The following is a 17,014-nucleotide window of genomic DNA, read 5'->3' as shown; positions in this document are numbered from 1 at the left end:
AACGGTGAAAGGATCTGACTTCCTGTTTCATTTCCGTTTAAGTTTTCAAAGTCACCCAGGCTGTGTATGCTTCTCTATATCCAAGCCACAAGAAGAAAAAAAAATAAAAATCAAGCATAACTCAGCTATTTATAAAGGTCAAGTTGTTACCTCTCTGCACATCTTCCAAGTTGTTTGAGTATTGGAGTGACTTTCAAACGGTGATGTACCACCCATGCATGGTCTGTATTGTAGTAGTAATCTTCAAAGAGTCTGTCTCGGTGCTGCCTCTTCCTTTCAACTCCTATGTCATGTTTGATTACTATGTCTTTAACATACGCAGTCAATGTACTTCTGTAGAAACACTGGGACTGTGAAGAGGTGGTCCACACAACCAACCCTTCTCCATTAAGATATGGACCGTGGGTAAAAGGTAGGGACCATGGATAAAAGTAAAGTTTACACAGATTATATGATAATTCACTTCATAGATACAGGATTTTTAATAGGTGTAAGAAAAGAGTCCTTTGAGAGATTCTTTCCTATCCCCTCCTCACTTGTTTTAGGTTAAATGAAGCCAGTGGTTTCTCAACAGTCAAACGCTACTAATTCTTTCTTAATTACACTATAGGAAGATATATTGCAATGCCACAGCCTACAAATTCACTAAATCCAGTCTTCTGCTCTGAAAATACCCACAAGTTCCTATTTCAGAGGTGGAAGCAACCATTTGCTTTGCCAGATTGGTTGCCTGTTGACTGTTGCACCACATTACTGATGGATTTAAAAAAAATTGCTGGAATGTGTATGGTTACTGACTCACATTTTCCCTTTCACGGGAATGTTGAGTTCCCTGCCTACATTTATTTTTTAATATGCTATTTTTGTTAAGTTAATTTTGAAAATATGCCTCCATTAACATCCTTGGATCAGGAGCATTTGCTTAAAACAATAATGGATATTTGGAAAAGCGAGGTTGGGAAAGTGGGTTGTATATATATATGCCCATATTTACATGTATATATGCAAGTATTTTATGTAAGGTGGTTTTTTTGTTTGTTTTGTTTGTGGGAGGTGTTTTGTTTTGTTTTATTTTGTTTTTTTGGTTGTGTTCACCTTCCTAATTCATTTTGCCTGGTAGGTTGTTTTGCCCCTGCCAGAAACAGTTGTGGATGGTTAGCACTGATTACTCATACTCTTTTCTTTAGTTTCCACATTATTTATCCCATACACCATATTTCTCAACCAAGCATGGCTGACTGCTTTACCTGGATAACTATTTATCAACTCTTTATGCTTTATCCAAGCAGGAAAAGCATGGATTCCCTCAGTTTCCTGCTGTCCTGGGGCATGAATATTTGCTTGAGCTCTGCACATCTTCTATAGTCCTGGGGGCTTCTTTAGAGCATGGTGAAAACACTGGGATTTCTGAACTGTATGTTGCAGGGATCTAGGAACTTGGAGAAGTTTTGGAAAGTGAGGTCATCTGTGCTCCAACAGGATCAGGGGACAGGCAGAGCTCCAAAAGAAAGAAGAGGACAGACTAAGACCTTCAGCAGCCCTTCCTTGCAGGAAAGCCCCAGCTGAGCTTTGCAACTGGACTAAGTTACACACACACACAAAAAGCAGGATAAAATCCCTCCTCCACATATGCCGTGCTTTTTTTTAGTAGAATCATTGATGAGATTTATCCAGGGTCATGGGGAAAAGGGGAAGAAAAACCCAAAGTGGAAGATGGCAAGCTTGGTGTGCCAGAGGCAGTGAACACCTGGGCTAATACAATCCACAGACTCGGAGTCGCTGTGTTTTGCTAAGTAGCCAGTGTTTGCATGCCTGCGTATTTGCACTCTTTATCATTTTCACAAGCTGACAAGGAAATTTCCTTTGTCCACCCCCGCACTTCTGTGGCTGGTGTTATCAGTGTGCCTCTCCTACCCGTGACATTCCCTTGTGGTTCTGTGAGATGCAGAAAACGAGGTCTGCATTTGACTTTGCCACAGCTCAACAGGCTTCTTTCCCTGCTCGCAAACGATAGAAAGCTCTTGGTCCTCCACCAGCAGTTTGGAAACCCAAACATGATGTGTCAAAACGTCACCCAGCTGTCTGAATATTTTAAGCACAAATACAACAGAGATGCAATGAACAGAGCTGTCCCAGAGTTGCAGGCAATTTCATCTCTATTACTGAGCTCTAAAGCCAGCTTCTTCCTTTCTTTCTGTCTCCTCCCTTCCTTTTGGAAGCTGACCAAGGTTCCAGAGACAAATACCCCCAAACTCCAATGGTATGTAGACATTTTTGTCCCACCATCACAAGTTCTCCTACCCTCCTCTCTGTTACCTGGAAGAAAATGACCCTTTTAGGAACAATTATCCTTATCATCAGCAACTTTCTGCCACAGGCTGGAGAGGACGGGGGCAGGAGAGGTGCTGTCCCATGCAGGTGCACAAGAGGTGACTTGGTGGGCTGTTGGGTCATCCTTTTCCATCTGAAGACTATTAATGAGCCTAGCATCAGTACCTGCTGATCTCTGGACAGATTAGGATTTTGGAAGCATCAAGCAAGTGGTTAGCGCAGAGCTGCCCTCTGTGCCCTGGGTACGGGCACAGAAGATCAACATCTTTGGGAAAAGGAATCCCTGTTACAAAATCTCTGACAGGCCTTGCATTTGGAGAGCTCTTTGTAAATAAGATACTTCCTACTTGTAATAAGAGTCCATAGCATGGCTTCCTTTTCCTTAGAAGTCAGCTTGCAAAGACTCGATATTCTGCTATTTCTCCATCAGGCTGCAACACATCTCTGTCAAGAAACAAGGCACAGCATTTGCTTTTTTTTTCCTTCTTCATTTTTTTTTCTTTTTTTTTTCCCTACTGTTAGTGCCTGCCTTTACAACAATGACTAAAGATATATGTTTCACAGTCATAAGTGCTTAGCTGCAAATGAAAGTAAGTATTTTAAGACCTGGCAGCTGTAAGTGATGCACTAAGACTCCAGAACCAAGGATCAGAGCACTCTCCTCCTTGTATTTCTCCTCTGAAGTAGAAGGAGTAAGCCACTTTCTGTCACCTATGCTGGGAACTGCAGTTTTTATATTAAAACAGCAAAACAGGATCACTAAGGGAAAGAGAAGAGCTCATTCTTTTAAGAGGAAGGAGACACCCCAACCCAAAATGTAAAATGCCATCAGTGAAAAGAATAAACTTCCTTCAGACGGAGAGTTAGCAACAAGCAGGAGAATGAATCAGATGTAAAACCCTAGGCCACCGAGAGAAAGCAGCAGCCTGTGCACAAAGGAGCAACAGTGCTGATGGAAAAGTCACCAAGAGACAAGGGCTCGCGAATGTACATGCCTCCTTTCATAACCCAGCTTATTGACCTGAATGACTTTTAATAGGAACAGTAACAGAAGACGTCCCTTTCTGAAAGACTCTTTGTGTGGCTGATAGTTTGCTTATTCTGAATTGCAAAGATAAACATCCTGGCTCTATTTGCCATTTTTCTCCCCATCTCCTAACAGAGTCACCACCCGCAGGGTGGGATACGAGGCAGGAGTTCAGAGGACGAATTTCTATTTTTGCACTTGCCAGCATCATACGTATCTTCAGCAAATCCTTTTACCACCTGTTAAAAAAGGGGAAAGGAAATAAGAAGCTTTCTCCATCTGAAAAGTGAAGCTTGAAGATTAACATTGAGAAATACTGAAAATACCATGGTGATGGAGACTCCTCAGCTGAGCATACAGCACCCGCTGTGTGGACGAGCAGCACTCTCATCTCCTTTTTCAGTCAGTGGAAATAAAAACAGAACCCCCCTGCTTGCAGGGGATGTTCAGCACCTTCCTCTTGCAGCCAATTTACAGAAGGAAGGTGTGGATTTTGAGTAGCCATTGAAGAGCAAAGCAGGAGTCTCCCTCCTAAGCTCAGGAGAACTGTGTCGTGGATTCTGCCTTTATTTCCTCTGTATTGTTTCTAGATTAAAAGATATCCTCTGAACAACCTGGATTTATGTTACATCAGAATAACGGTACTTTCAGTGGCACTTCAAGCTGACAGCTTGCAGATACTCAAAGCTGCTACCCAATTTTTATGGGGCGTTTTACATTTAAAGTGATTATCAACTATACTATCACATAATTAGATCCTTATGTCCCAAGTTTTGTTCGAAAAGCTTAAGTAATTTCTATATATGTTAATAAACTTGCTTTAGCAACAACAGCTTAAAGGCATGACACATTTTCTGAGAGGAGAAATGAAAGGGAGACCGTCTAAACTTCCATTTTTGCGAAGAAAGGAATCTGCCATACTAGAGGGACAGCAGGAAACCAATGAGGAACAGAATGTACAACCATTGCTTCTGTTAAATATAGTTTCACAGCTCTGAGATGTTAAACAGCCTAGCTCCTGGACTCTCTTCTGCTAATATGTGTCTCGTGTTCCCCAAATACCTCACCTTCAGGTTATTTCAAAAAGCTCTGTATGATATTCTGCTTCCTTCTCCATCTACTCTAAGCTATTCTAGTATGCTTTGGAGCACTCCTCTACAGGTCATACAAGCAAAACAGTGCTGGATTTCCTTCCTCCTCTCCTTTGCTCTCCTCTCCGCCTTTCTCTTTTTTTCTTTCTTTTTCCCTTTCTCTTTTTTTTCCCTTTCTCTTCTTTCTTTCACTTTCTTCTCTTTCTTTTTTTTTCCTGTCCTTCTTTCTTTCTAAGTTAGATCTAACATAAGTATCAAATGCACAACCCCAGCTTCTGATAGTGAAGCTATTTTTCCACCAATTGTGTTTTACAAGTGAAAAAAAAAAAAAAAAAGAAATTAGCAAAACATTATTTGTGCTCCTGTACTATTGTGTTTTTTTCAAGTGAACATGGGAGCAGTCCCTACTCCACTGACCTTCGAGTACTATTCTGGCACAAAATGTACTAGCATGACTCAAGCAGCATGACTAAAACGGCATCATGGTAAGGTAAATATAATGTATTTATACTTCCTTTCAGTGAAAATATTTCCAGGAGACAGACTTCAGAAAGAGCTACACCCAGTAGTAAAATACTTTATACTCAACAAACAAATACAGAGAGCTGTTACAAAGCTCAGTAGGCAGTTCTGCTGAGCCAGAAACGAGCAACTACTTTTAAGTGGCAATATGTTGGCTGCAAATGAGCAACTCAATAGGAGCTGAGACATTTGTATAGTCAAACTAGTGGGAGGCCTAAAATGCCAATGATAAGGCTGCAGGTGGCAGCAGATTTGGCGAGCTGAACAGCTGGTGTCTCTGTACATAGACCTATAGCCTTTGAAAGCTTTTTTTCCTCCCCTCCAAATCTAACGTCATATTTGACTTGTTCTTGGAATTAATTGACACATTTCAAAAAAGCAGCTTAAATGTAGCTGACAGAGTGGCAAATACACTCCAGCCAGTTGCCATACCTCATATTTTCCTGGTCAGAAACCAGTCTGGGGTTTAACCGTGCAACACAGAGACCTCTGCTACCTTCCCACCTCCATCATCTAACTACGGCGATAGCCTTGCTAAGGCAAACACCACTGTCGTGAATGTCTAGAAGGGTTTTGAGTTTTGATACAGGAGCTCCAGAGTGTGAAGACAGCTATCTTGCTAGAAACAGGAAGCTGAGATATGCGCATTGCCCTGACAGATACAAGACCTAATGCCTGCTCATTCTCCTCAAAAGGAGGCCAGGTCATGCAACGTGCTTGAAAAATTCTTTAAGGAAACAGCAGTAGTTCACATGAATTTTTATACAGTGATTTCCTGTTTAAATGCTAGATCATACAGATCACATATATTTTCCTCCCAACATAACTGCTCTCAGCACCTGAGCACTTTGTTTCTAGGACAGGGTACTTTGGACATGGGGATGTCCCCTTATGGTCCCCTATGTATAGAAAGGAAGAACTTATAAGGGGAGAAATATAAACAGACATCTTGGGGGATCGGATCCAGCAGAGCTTCCCGGAGAGATACCAACAGAGCCCTGGGGACTGATTGTGTCCTCCAGTAGAAAGCTGAGAACAGCAACCCCTGCTAAAGACAGTGCCTTCCAATGCAACACTTCTTTACAGTAAAATAACGTAATTTTCAAGTCCAGCGGCTGGAGAAACTCTTGAATGTTAAAAAGAAAAAGCCTCAGTGACCACAAGAAGTAGCTGCAATAAGGCAGGGTGGCAGATGCCCCATGACAACGCTGCAGCATGATAGAGAAATACAAGAGCTGCTTATAGTTAAGACAACCCACTTTTCTACTGCAGATGACCTCCAACATTTACCCAGGGTATATCCCTCATCTAATACCCCTGCATTCAACTGGAAAACTTTTCTCTTGCACCTATAAAATATAACAGAGGGAAAAGCTCAAATAACATTGTAGAAATTGATACTTCTCTGCCTAACATGGGCAAAAAGTCAATGTTTGACATTGAGCAAAATTAGCCATGGAAAATAAAACCCTGCATTACATACGACAATAATAGCTCTAAAAAAAACACTTCAGAACATAGACTGCAGCTTCCATGGCACTGGCTTCCACAGCATGCACATGTGATTGTAATACTCTTTTTTTTTTTTTTTTTTTAGGTCACTTCACATCTCAATAGATTTATCACAATGGTTGTTTCCTAACACAGGGTCTGATGTGTGATAGAAAAGAAAAACTATAAAAACAAGATTACTAGAAAAAATAGGTTATCTAGGAATAGATTTACAAAGCTGATAAAGAGTTTCTGTGAAGCACTTCAGTACAGAAAGAGTTCACATCTGAACTAATGGAAAAAAGCTTTACCATTTCCTCCTTATTTTTTTAAAGTGACAGATGGTGTCTTGGCCTTGTGAAAGGTTACCCCTCTCAACTCTTGAAGTTGATTAACAGAGAAAAATATGTTTCTTGATTATTTGTCAAACCAAACATTACGGACCCAAGAGGAAGATTCAACTTTAATCAAGTACTTGCACTCCTTACCCTACCACACCACAACCGGAAAAGTCACATCATGCAAACAGAAACAGATGTTCTCTTTCACAGGCAAATGCCATCCCTACCCATCCATAAATCCTCTGGAGGCTGAGAAGGAATCATGTTCAGCCATGTACCAACTATCCCAGAACATTCTTACTCAAAGAGACTTATAATATCTTTATTAAATACCAAATAAAGATATTTTCCCCTCCCTGAACTTTATCTCCGCAGTCTCTCTGGGATATTAGCTTCCAAGACAAGAGGCAAAGACTGCTGGGGGAACACTTTTAACTTGTACTGTGAATTATTTTGAAAGGATGCCACCTATTCTCAGTGTGCTGTATCTTGCCGCCACTAGAACCATTAGCTTCTCAGAAATTGCTGGAAATACTTTTTTGAATAAAGGTTTTGATTACTATTTTGTATATTTGAACACGTTTCCAAGCCAGTCTTTCTGACATCTTCAGGTGGTGCCATCCTCCCTCATCAGCAGCTCTCCGGTCCTCTTCCAAGGACGTCAGAAGTTGGCTGCGATGGCTTCTCCCACGGCTGAACTGCTGATGGCAGCGCACTGTAACGCCAGCCACAGCCTCGTGTCAGACAGCTAGCACAAAGGGGCAGGAAACAGTGATACATCAGTTTAGAGGAAAAGAGAGAATATGAATTAGACGTTTGCTGTAAAGTTCCATGTGAAAAAGCAGAACGTGTGCAGGCAGGCAAGCCGTGGTTTCTGTAGGTGGCCCGTTCTTCCAGCGGTCAGACTGCAATGTGTTGGCAGGGATCAGACTCAATCAAAGAAAGCCCCGAGTTGGCCACTCCTACTCCTAAGGAGGCAAGCGTTTTTAAACTTGGCACCATAGTGAGACACTGCAGTCGATTCCTTTGTGTGTTTGCCTGCTGTCTTCCACTTCTCGCTCTCTCATTTTATTTCTCCTCAGCCTCCACCTGTCCTGGCCTCCCTAAGTATTTGAAATTTTTGAAATTGCCGGCTGTCTTCATTGGATGTAGCACCCTGGCTTTTCCAAGGCATTAGGTGGAACAAGGTAATGCACTTAGGTGGCCAGGTGGAGGACAGAGGCTTTGTGGAAGAAGGAACAGGTAAACCAAACTCCTCTTTGACACCGGTGACTCACTCAGAATATTAGCAGCATCATGGGTTACATTATGAGTGTCTCAGATGTTGGAAAAGCTTCAATTTCTTTCTCAGTAATTACCACATAATTAAACTCTGAGGCAAAACCCTAGGAAACCAGGCTTCCTTTCTTTGGTCATATAAATAGTTCCCTATGTCCCTCTTCATTGCTGTATTTCTATTTAGGGGGAAAGCAAGGAAGGGCAGATATCATTTTGTTAGTTTGCAAGCCCTGAATTCAGAAAAAAGAATAAATTACTAGGGGATTGTGTATGCAGTCAACATACATCCATCTTCTTGCAGTAAGTGCAGCATGCGTGCACTCTGCTGCAGTTGCCACCCTTCCTTACAGCACATTGTAGACCACATGTGCCCATGTCATTCAGTAGCACAGAGACTGTACCCTTTGTTTCATCACATCTGACAGTCCTTTGGAAGTGAGATAGCTGGAGAAATAGCAACAAACTTGCGTAGGTAGAACATGCTCTGGAGCTCCAGTGAATAGACAATTCTCTTTTCTCCTGTGAGTGCTTGCATACTCACCTCACACTGTGTGGTAAATCCAGGCAACACGTTCCTACATCCACAGAGTAACTCAGGCTTTTACTGAGCAGCAACAGAAGCATCATACATGGAAGCTAAGCAACAGCGTAGTGATTATGTGCTAAAATGACATTGCGAATCCAAACATAAGGACATTTTAAATTGCTATTGTTTGAATTGCAGTGGAGAACGGTCTCAGCAAAGAGAACAGATCTAACTTGACAATCTTGCTACAGGCTGTGAAACTGCCAGGTAGCCAGTAAGACAGCTTCCCCAGGGTCACATCCTTATATCGTTTAGCTGTAGCAACCACCATGTACGAAGATTGACCTGAACGGCTGGATTTTCTGCAGAACAAAAACCAAAGCTGAAGTTTTGTGAGAGTTATGAAGCAACTTGAACATAGAAGTGTGTTACAGGGAAATGAAAACAATGATAAATTAATTTATTAACTCCTGGCAAGAACAACACACAGCTCCAGGCCCTCTTACCAAAATGAGAGATTACCTGGATTCAGTTCTCAGTGCAATGGAGTCCAAGGTGGGCTTGGACAGTTTCCTCCCACTGAATGAGAGGAAATGGGTCCAATGGCTCCAGGAGCTGGCAAGAAAACTCTTGACAGGATAGACTCCTGTTAAACAAGTTCTTGAAAATGTCAGGGGAGCTAGGTTGATTATCTGAAGAGTAAAATGAAGGCCAACAGCAGTCAGTTTCTACTTGTTTAATATAACAGACCTCGAGTTCCGTCAGAACAATCTCACCCTAAGCCAATGGTAATACCTCTGCTTAGTCTGGGGAATAAAATGGCTGAAAGTTAATGCTCATGCAGGATGTGCTGAAAGGGGGGAATCCAAGCTTTACATGTGTGATCATGGGCTCTAAACTGACAATTACCACTCAACTTGGGGACGAGATCTCAAGTTTAATATGCTAAGAAGTATCACCTCAAAAGAAGTCAAAGCAAGTTGAACATCTGGAATTTTCAGCAAAGAAATAGAGAACAAAGTGCCATTTTGTAACTGTAACTCATGTACCTGTATACGCATACACATAAGTATTGTGTGAGCTTTGCTTCCCTTCCTCCCATCAATACAATTTGGAGCTAGGAACTATGAAAAGTACCTCCAGCAGTCAAAAGGAGACTGCACATTAACTCATTAAGAAAACAGCTTTCCAGATTACTGCTCTTGACAACTAGATAAATAAAAATATGGTATCTTTCCCGAAGATAGCTCAAAGTTTTTTTTTTTTGTTTTGTTTTTTTTTAACTTCAGACATTTCTACCATGTTTTATCACTTTGCGCTATAACCTGGGGGGAAAGCTAGAAAATCGGTGCTTTTCTCTAATACTAGTGAGTTCATAATGGCTTCTTTTATTGGACGGCAGAAATTGGCTGATGAGAGTTTATTATTAGCAGGCTGGGCGCTGGCTCTCCTCACACTACTAGGAGAACAGGAGAATAGGCTGCTCTCAGTAACTCCAGCTTTCCCCCTACTGCTCGTTGCGCTGAAGCTTTCTGTGTAAGGCTAAGGGAAGTGAACCAGGGAAGATGGGAAGCGTTCCTGTTTTGAGGACAAAAGACATCATGCGGGGAGCACGTTCTCCTATTCCTACTCATCTGGCTCCTAGCTCCTGTGGATGGTCATGGCCCACAGGCGTCAAAATGGGAGATCTTATCCTTGTACTGAAGCTCAGTGTTACAGCACGGCGCAGAGGACCAGCGGGTGCATTTCTTCAAGAAATGCGGAGGTGGCTGCCAGGCACGGGAATCCTGAGGTGCTGGGCAAGCGAGTGGGCTTGCCAGGAAGGAGACAGAACAGTGGGCACCAGCTCCTCCACAGAGATGAGAGATCACCGCGCTCTTGCACTACGGTGCCCAGAAAAAGTCCCTTGTCTTGGCTGCTTGGGCCGTTGCAAATGTGCAAGAAGCGCTGAAAGTACACCCTCTGCTGCTACACACGCGTGCTCTAATGCAACCTCCATCAGGATCCAATTGCAGCAAAATATTCAGAAGCTGTTTGCCTTAGGGATAAAGCACTGGTTCTGTCAAAGACACCAAAGTGTCTAGAGGTGGTTTAAACAAATACAGAAACAGCTTTTGTTTGTTTTTACCTACCTCCACGTGCAAATGAAACCCTATAGCAGAGAAATTAATCACATGCACACACACTAAGTCTATACACAAATGGGAAAGGTATATAAAGTTTAGCTCATCTTCTGGACTGGATGAGAGATGACAACACTCCTTGCATTAATCCCTAAAACACAAATACACAGGTATTTGTAGCAAAGATTGACTGTCCAAATACTTCCCTGAATAACAGCTCCTCATACACTTCACTACCTGCACCCACTGATCAAGTATATCCCCTTGTTTCTCTCAAGATTTTGGGAGCCCTGGGGCTTAAACTTGTAGCAGCCCTTGTTTGTGTCCTTGCTTACATTCATTTCTCACTCCTCAGCCCGTCTTTTACATGGAGTCCTACCCTGACTGCCTCAGCAGCAGGGTTCTAATGCTTCTGACAATATCACGAAGTATATTACATGTAAAGAACATCCCATTATATTTTCAGGCACCTAATACCACCAGTCAGGTTTGCACAGGTACTGAAATCTTTGCAGGAAGCCAAGTGCCTTTGCTGTGCCATTCTGGAGGATCTGTTGTGCCCTGGCCTGAACAGGCCGTTGGATCTAGAGAGAGACAGCCACTTACCTCTCTTCTATTCATTATAAGATCAACAGTCCCACCTGAGAATGAGGACATCTTATACTAAATGACATCTGTACTCACGTGAAACAAAAGCCAGGCTCTGTAATCCTATTCCTCACTGGCACAGACAAGTATGTGATAGGTAAGGCAGTGCTGACTGCTTCCCCCACCACAGAAGTACTTCTTAGCCAGCTTCTCTGCTTACCATCAGCATAACAACTTCTGAGTTAAGTTTAGTGCAAAACCCCACTTTGCTCAAAGGTGTTAGCTTTCCCAAGTAACGGGGCTCTCACACTGGTGCCAGAAATAGTGCACTCTGGTTCACAAATGATTACAAGTTCCACAGCCACGAGGGGGACGCTTCCCTGCTACTGCAAACACCTACAAGCACGCTACTTCTCTTGGGTACGCCACCTGGGTGACTTCTCCCCTGCTTAGTGTATTTTCAGTCAAGAAAGAAGTATTTTAGAGAACTCAGTGATACAAACCCTCCTACAGAACATGCTGCCATCTATTTCCTTGCCATGGAAAAAGCTTCCAGCGGCTCATGCTTGGCAGTACATCTTCCCTAAATATTCTCTGTCTCAATGTAAATTGTCTCTCTCAATTTTGTCTCAATAGTAAATTGTGAGGTATAAAGGAGCAGTTTCATCACTGACACATAACAGCAGAAAAAAAAGCGCAAATAAGTCATGTATACCATGCAGTGACAAGCAAAAACAATCTGTATTGTTTCTTGACCTTGGACTTTAAGTTGCAAATGTGTTAACAGAAAAGGGAGAGTGCTAAATACACAAAACGAATGAAAAACCTTTCTGCTTCATCCCTTATAGGATGTGAACAGAGAACCCAAATCTTTATGGATGAAATAAACTTTTCCTTTGAGGCCTTCCAGATTCATTATGAAGATGTGGGAAATCTGTTCCCTGGTTTAATATTAAACTAAATTATAATCCTTTGGTCTTTAATTGGGAACATCTGGAAGAAAACTCCGCTGATCAGAATTTACTAGCTAATAAAGACTGTAATGAATTTCCACAGTTAGAGAGTTATGCATGTTTTATATAAAAGCAATCAGGACACTACAAAGCATTCAACACTTAGAGCAAAGGCAAATATTATTTTGTAAGGCATGAAATAAAGATACATCATTGCGAATTTAAATGAATTCTATGGCAATAAAACAATGTACTTTTCTTTTTTTTCCCAATACAGAGCCAAATTAAAACATAACCAAACCTACTTTCAAACTCCTTAAAGCAAGAGATCAGACAAATATGTCAAATATGTTTAATTTTTTTCAAAATAACTGATGGCAAAATAAAGTATTTACATCACGTCATACTGTGTAAACATGTAACGTCACTGTACAAAGAAATATACATGCAAAATAAAGCAAAAATTTAACTAAAACAATAAAGGAAAATAATACACAAACATAATGATATGAGGTTGGTACGAATACACATCCAGTTTTGAAGTCAGTTGTTTTAAAAAGTTTCTGTACAACTTTACAAAAAAAAAAAAAGGAATAAATAGAATACAGTGGAAGCCGCAAAGCTCAAAACTAACCCAAGCTAGGTTATGGCTTAAGACCCATATATCTAACTATTGTGGGATGTCGGCTTGGTTTCTTTAAACATGGCATTTCACACAAACATAGATGACAACACACCCATATGAACTCAGTGATGCACAGAAAACCATCTCTGTCTTCTTAAATAGCTCACGTTAATATTACTTCAACCTTAAAAACAGTTACTAAGACAATTACATTACGTGTCAGACTCTCATCATCTGACCACTACTTTTTGAATGTATTCTTCACCAAAGAGCACAAAAGTCATTTGTTCATTTCACAGAAAGAAGTAAACAGTTTTGAAAATTCTTAAAAAGTAGCAAGTGTTGAGACTGATTTTGGGAAAGTCATACTTTGGCATTTTGAATATAATAATAAATTTTAAAAAGTGTCACCCTATTTCTTAACTGGTTTGAGATTTGGGATACGAATCTCTCTCTCTCTCTCTCTTTTAAACAATCCTTAAAACTGACTAGTCTTGACTAAATTCTATGCTAACCCTCATCTTAAACTAATAATGACAGTGTGGTACAGCACACCCTCCCCTGCCCACCCAGAAACCCCAAACACACAAACAAAACCATAAAGCTCGCCGTACTAAGTATGTGCTTTTTCTATATATTTATTACAGTTACAACAGAGGTCCTCATAAATAGTTGCATAAAATGTTAAAGCCACAACATTGCACATGATATGAAATAAAACAAAATCCCAAATGAGTGCATTTACAGTATTTCATCCTGCTGTATACTGCTTGACAATCGGGTTGGCAAGCTGGGCACCAACCGGACGTCCTTTTCAAAAGGGACAGCGAACACTGACCCAAACTGAAGACCCGCACAGTGGTATACCACCATTTAGGAAGGAGGGGGGAAAAAAGGATAAGGAGGGAAAAAAATTACAGACCGAAGGCAGGTAACAGTCTATATACAAGTAAGGCCTACATTTTATCAGAGCAAAACGATTCATTCTATTTGTATGCAAAAACTTTGAGGTTGGATGCACTTAAAAGCAGAGTCTGATCTCAGTGCACTGCTACGTGAGATACATACAGGCGAGGCAACTGGAAAGCTCTAGGACCAAGTGAAAACCAGATGTTATAAATGGAAGCCTTATCAATGGGCAGCCATTTTGGTGAGTCTTCTCCAGGCGTGATTTCATTTTTGTTTAACACCAGTGCTTTGAACATAGGCATTTCTTCCTTGAATAAATCTTGAAAACGGTAGTTAAGTTCACTTGCAAAATTCAACTCTTGTTTATTAAAAAAACTATTTTTTTGCAGAAACCTGAATAAAATACTGTTACTGTATCACTCGTGACTGCTTTTGCAGAGTACAGTGCTATCGTCCTCCACCCCAGTGAAGTCTGCATTGCAAGTCCCACGCGCCACCTCGCGTGGTCCCCTTGGAATGCGTTTGCACACGAACATTCGCTAGCAGCTGGTTGGCTCGGGGTTTGCTTTCCTCAAAATTCAAGTCAACAGCTGATTGGCAGGAGGAGTCTATCTCCAGTCTGATTGATTGGCAGGAGGAGTCTATCTCCAGTCTGATTGGCAGGTGAAAGAGAATGAGAGAGAACTTCAAGCAAGGTCAAACTCTTGGCAAGAGCCTGCTCTGTAAGAAGTTTTTAATGCTACGGATGGGTCGAACATCATTCTGGTGTTTTCGCCGCTCAATGAACGAAGTCAGTCTGGATATGTCAATGCTGTCAGCACTTTTGCTGTTCCCCAGCTGCAGCCATTGCTCCTGGAGGGCCAGTGCAGCCGAGGGACGCTTAGCTGGATCATCCTGAAGCAGGAAGCATACAAAATCTTTGGCCTTCTGGCTAACTCCTTTGAAGTAGTCATCTGGGAAACTAAAGTCTAAGCGGCAAATATTCAGGCAAGTTTCCTCTACACTTTCATCCAGGAAAGGAGAGACGCCACTAAGAAGGACATATGTGAGCACTCCAATGCTCCAAACATCTGAAGTGAGGGAAACAGGATTTCCAAGAATAATTTCAGGAGCTGCAAACTCTGGGTTTCCAAGTAACTGGTGGATATAATACGTGGTATTGAGCTGGACCGCGTCTCCAAAGTCAGCCAGTTTTATTGTTGGCTTAGAGGAACTCTGGTCCACCAAAATATTTTCAGGCTAGAAAACATAAAAGCAAAAGAAAAAAAAGTGTTTTTTCAAGTCAATCCAACACACATTTGGTGCTCCAAAATTACTGTTTCCTAGCCTGCGCTGTTAGCTCAAGAAAGTAACAAACAGCTACAAATGATGAGGATCACTGCTGTAGGCAGCTTTGCAAAGCTCCTCGGCAGTCCTACCAGTCCTTTCCCCAGACTGACTGGCAGGCACTCTCTTGCTAACTAAAGTGTGCCATTAATGTGCTTTAGCTGCTGGTATTTTAACTTTTGCAGGAAATATAGCTCTGCCAGATAAGACTGCAAGTGTTTGCAATAACAGCTCTGCAAAATTTCACAGAAAACTGTGTTTGGCAACTTAATCTTAAAGTACAGCAATTATAAATAGAGGGTGGATAAACAATTACTCTATTTGCTTTATGACAGAGAGAACAAAAACCTTGCATTTGAACTTCTGCTGCAAGTTTCACTGGGAAAAATAAAATAAATATATATTAAAAACGAAAACAAAACAACCGTGCTTGACAGCAATTATTTCCAGCACAAAGGAAATGGCCAGCAAGCTTTAAGAGGAAAGCATAGGGAATTCAAAGCTTCTGCTTTGATGGCTATGAGTGATCTAAAGCATCTGGGGATAGTGTTCCTTCCTGCCCTCCCCCCCCCCCCCCCCCCCATACAGCTGCCAGTTTCCTAGAAGGAAGTTTTTACGCCTGGAACTGCGCACAGTGCTGGAAATTCCATTCACTCCTTACCTTTAGGTCCAAATGTGCTATTCTGCAGTTGTGAAGATACTGCACAGCTTCCAGAATCTCTCCCAGGTAGAGTCTGATCTTCCCCTCAGTGAGGTTTCCCCATCGCACGACGTAGTCTAGAAGGCGACCTTGGTCAGCCCTATTTGAAGGTTACATTTTAATGCAAGTATTAAAACATTTACATTCTAATACTGTATATAAGAACTAAAAGAAAAAAAAGCCCACACCATACAATCAGTTTTTAAAGTTATATTAAAAAAAACCTTCATAGCAAGTGTCCCCTAACAACCACAATTTCATGAAGTAATCATCACTGTTTCTGATGTCTGGCTTGAGTTGCTCTATAATACACTTTCCTGCCTGCCGGTGGCAATGTTCTATGTCATTTACAGCTGACCTACATCTAAAATAAGGTGAACTAACATTGGACTGGGGGCAGAGGGTGAAAGCAAGGAAAGAAAGGAAGAAATACAGTGTGTTATCTAGACTGAAAGATCAGATGTGTCATGCCATTAGGCTATGGGAATTACTGTAGCCTTCAAAATCTAGAAGACCGAAGACTAGGATACGAAGGGAAGAGCTGACATCAAACTACCAGATCACAACATTCCTAATTCACTTCTGCAATTGCTCGACATAAAATCACTTCTGGAATTACAGACTAAGATAACCTACATATCAGTTTAATATGCCAACTTGTTTCCTCCCAAATTTATTATTAAACTTGACATTTTAGTTACAGTATTAGAGAACTGCAGTATTTTGCTTAGGTGTTGTCAAACTTCCCTGAAAGCTTAACGTTTCTTATTCATAAACCGCTATAAACACCCTGGAAAGTCAGCTGTATAGACTGCATTTTACACACATTTCTAATACTAGTATGTAGTTGGTGGAGGTCTCAAAGGTATCAAGAAGGCCAATGAGCTGGGGATGCTGGAGATTCTGCATGACTCCAAGTTCATGGGTAACCTGGTCTCGCTTCATCAACTTCTTATTCACAAACTTAGTGGCTACTGCTCGCTTGGTTCCCTTCTGGTCACACTTCTTAACGACAGAAAATCTGCCCCTGGAATACAATATTTAAAGGAAAGGATTAACCGAAACTTGCACTAAGGAAATGCTTATATCTTCAAAGATTCTGGGAGATACCAATCAATTTGAGATCTCTAATAAGATATCCTTGTAGAATAGTTTCTGTCCACAAACAAGATTTAAAAGTCCA

The 17,014-nt window shown here is 41.3% G+C and overlaps 1 protein-coding gene across 2 annotated transcripts in view; it reads right to left on the bottom strand.

Moving 5' to 3' along the window:
• Positions 1 to 12,609: 12,609 nt before the first annotated feature.
• The window catches only part of TRIO (trio Rho guanine nucleotide exchange factor), a 249,121-nt gene continuing 244,716 nt past the window's right edge, over positions 12,610 to 17,014 (bottom strand). For both annotated transcript variants that reach the window (XM_083821946.1, XM_083821947.1), the window contains exons 55-57: positions 16,658 to 16,858; positions 15,793 to 15,931; positions 12,610 to 15,044 (exon numbers count right to left, since the gene is read on the bottom strand). In XM_083821946.1, the coding sequence (XP_083678072.1) occupies positions 14,502 to 15,044; positions 15,793 to 15,931; positions 16,658 to 16,858 (883 nt within the window). In that variant the 3' untranslated portion in view covers positions 12,610 to 14,501. The remainder of the gene's footprint in view (positions 15,045 to 15,792; positions 15,932 to 16,657; positions 16,859 to 17,014) is intronic.

This window comes from Anser anser (genome assembly GCF_964211835.1).
Source record: "Anser anser genome assembly, chromosome: 2".
Classification (NCBI taxonomy): domain Eukaryota; kingdom Metazoa; phylum Chordata; class Aves; order Anseriformes; family Anatidae; genus Anser; species Anser anser.
The sequence above is the reverse complement of the archived record's forward strand: the minus strand, read 5'-3'. Positions and strand labels throughout refer to the sequence as shown.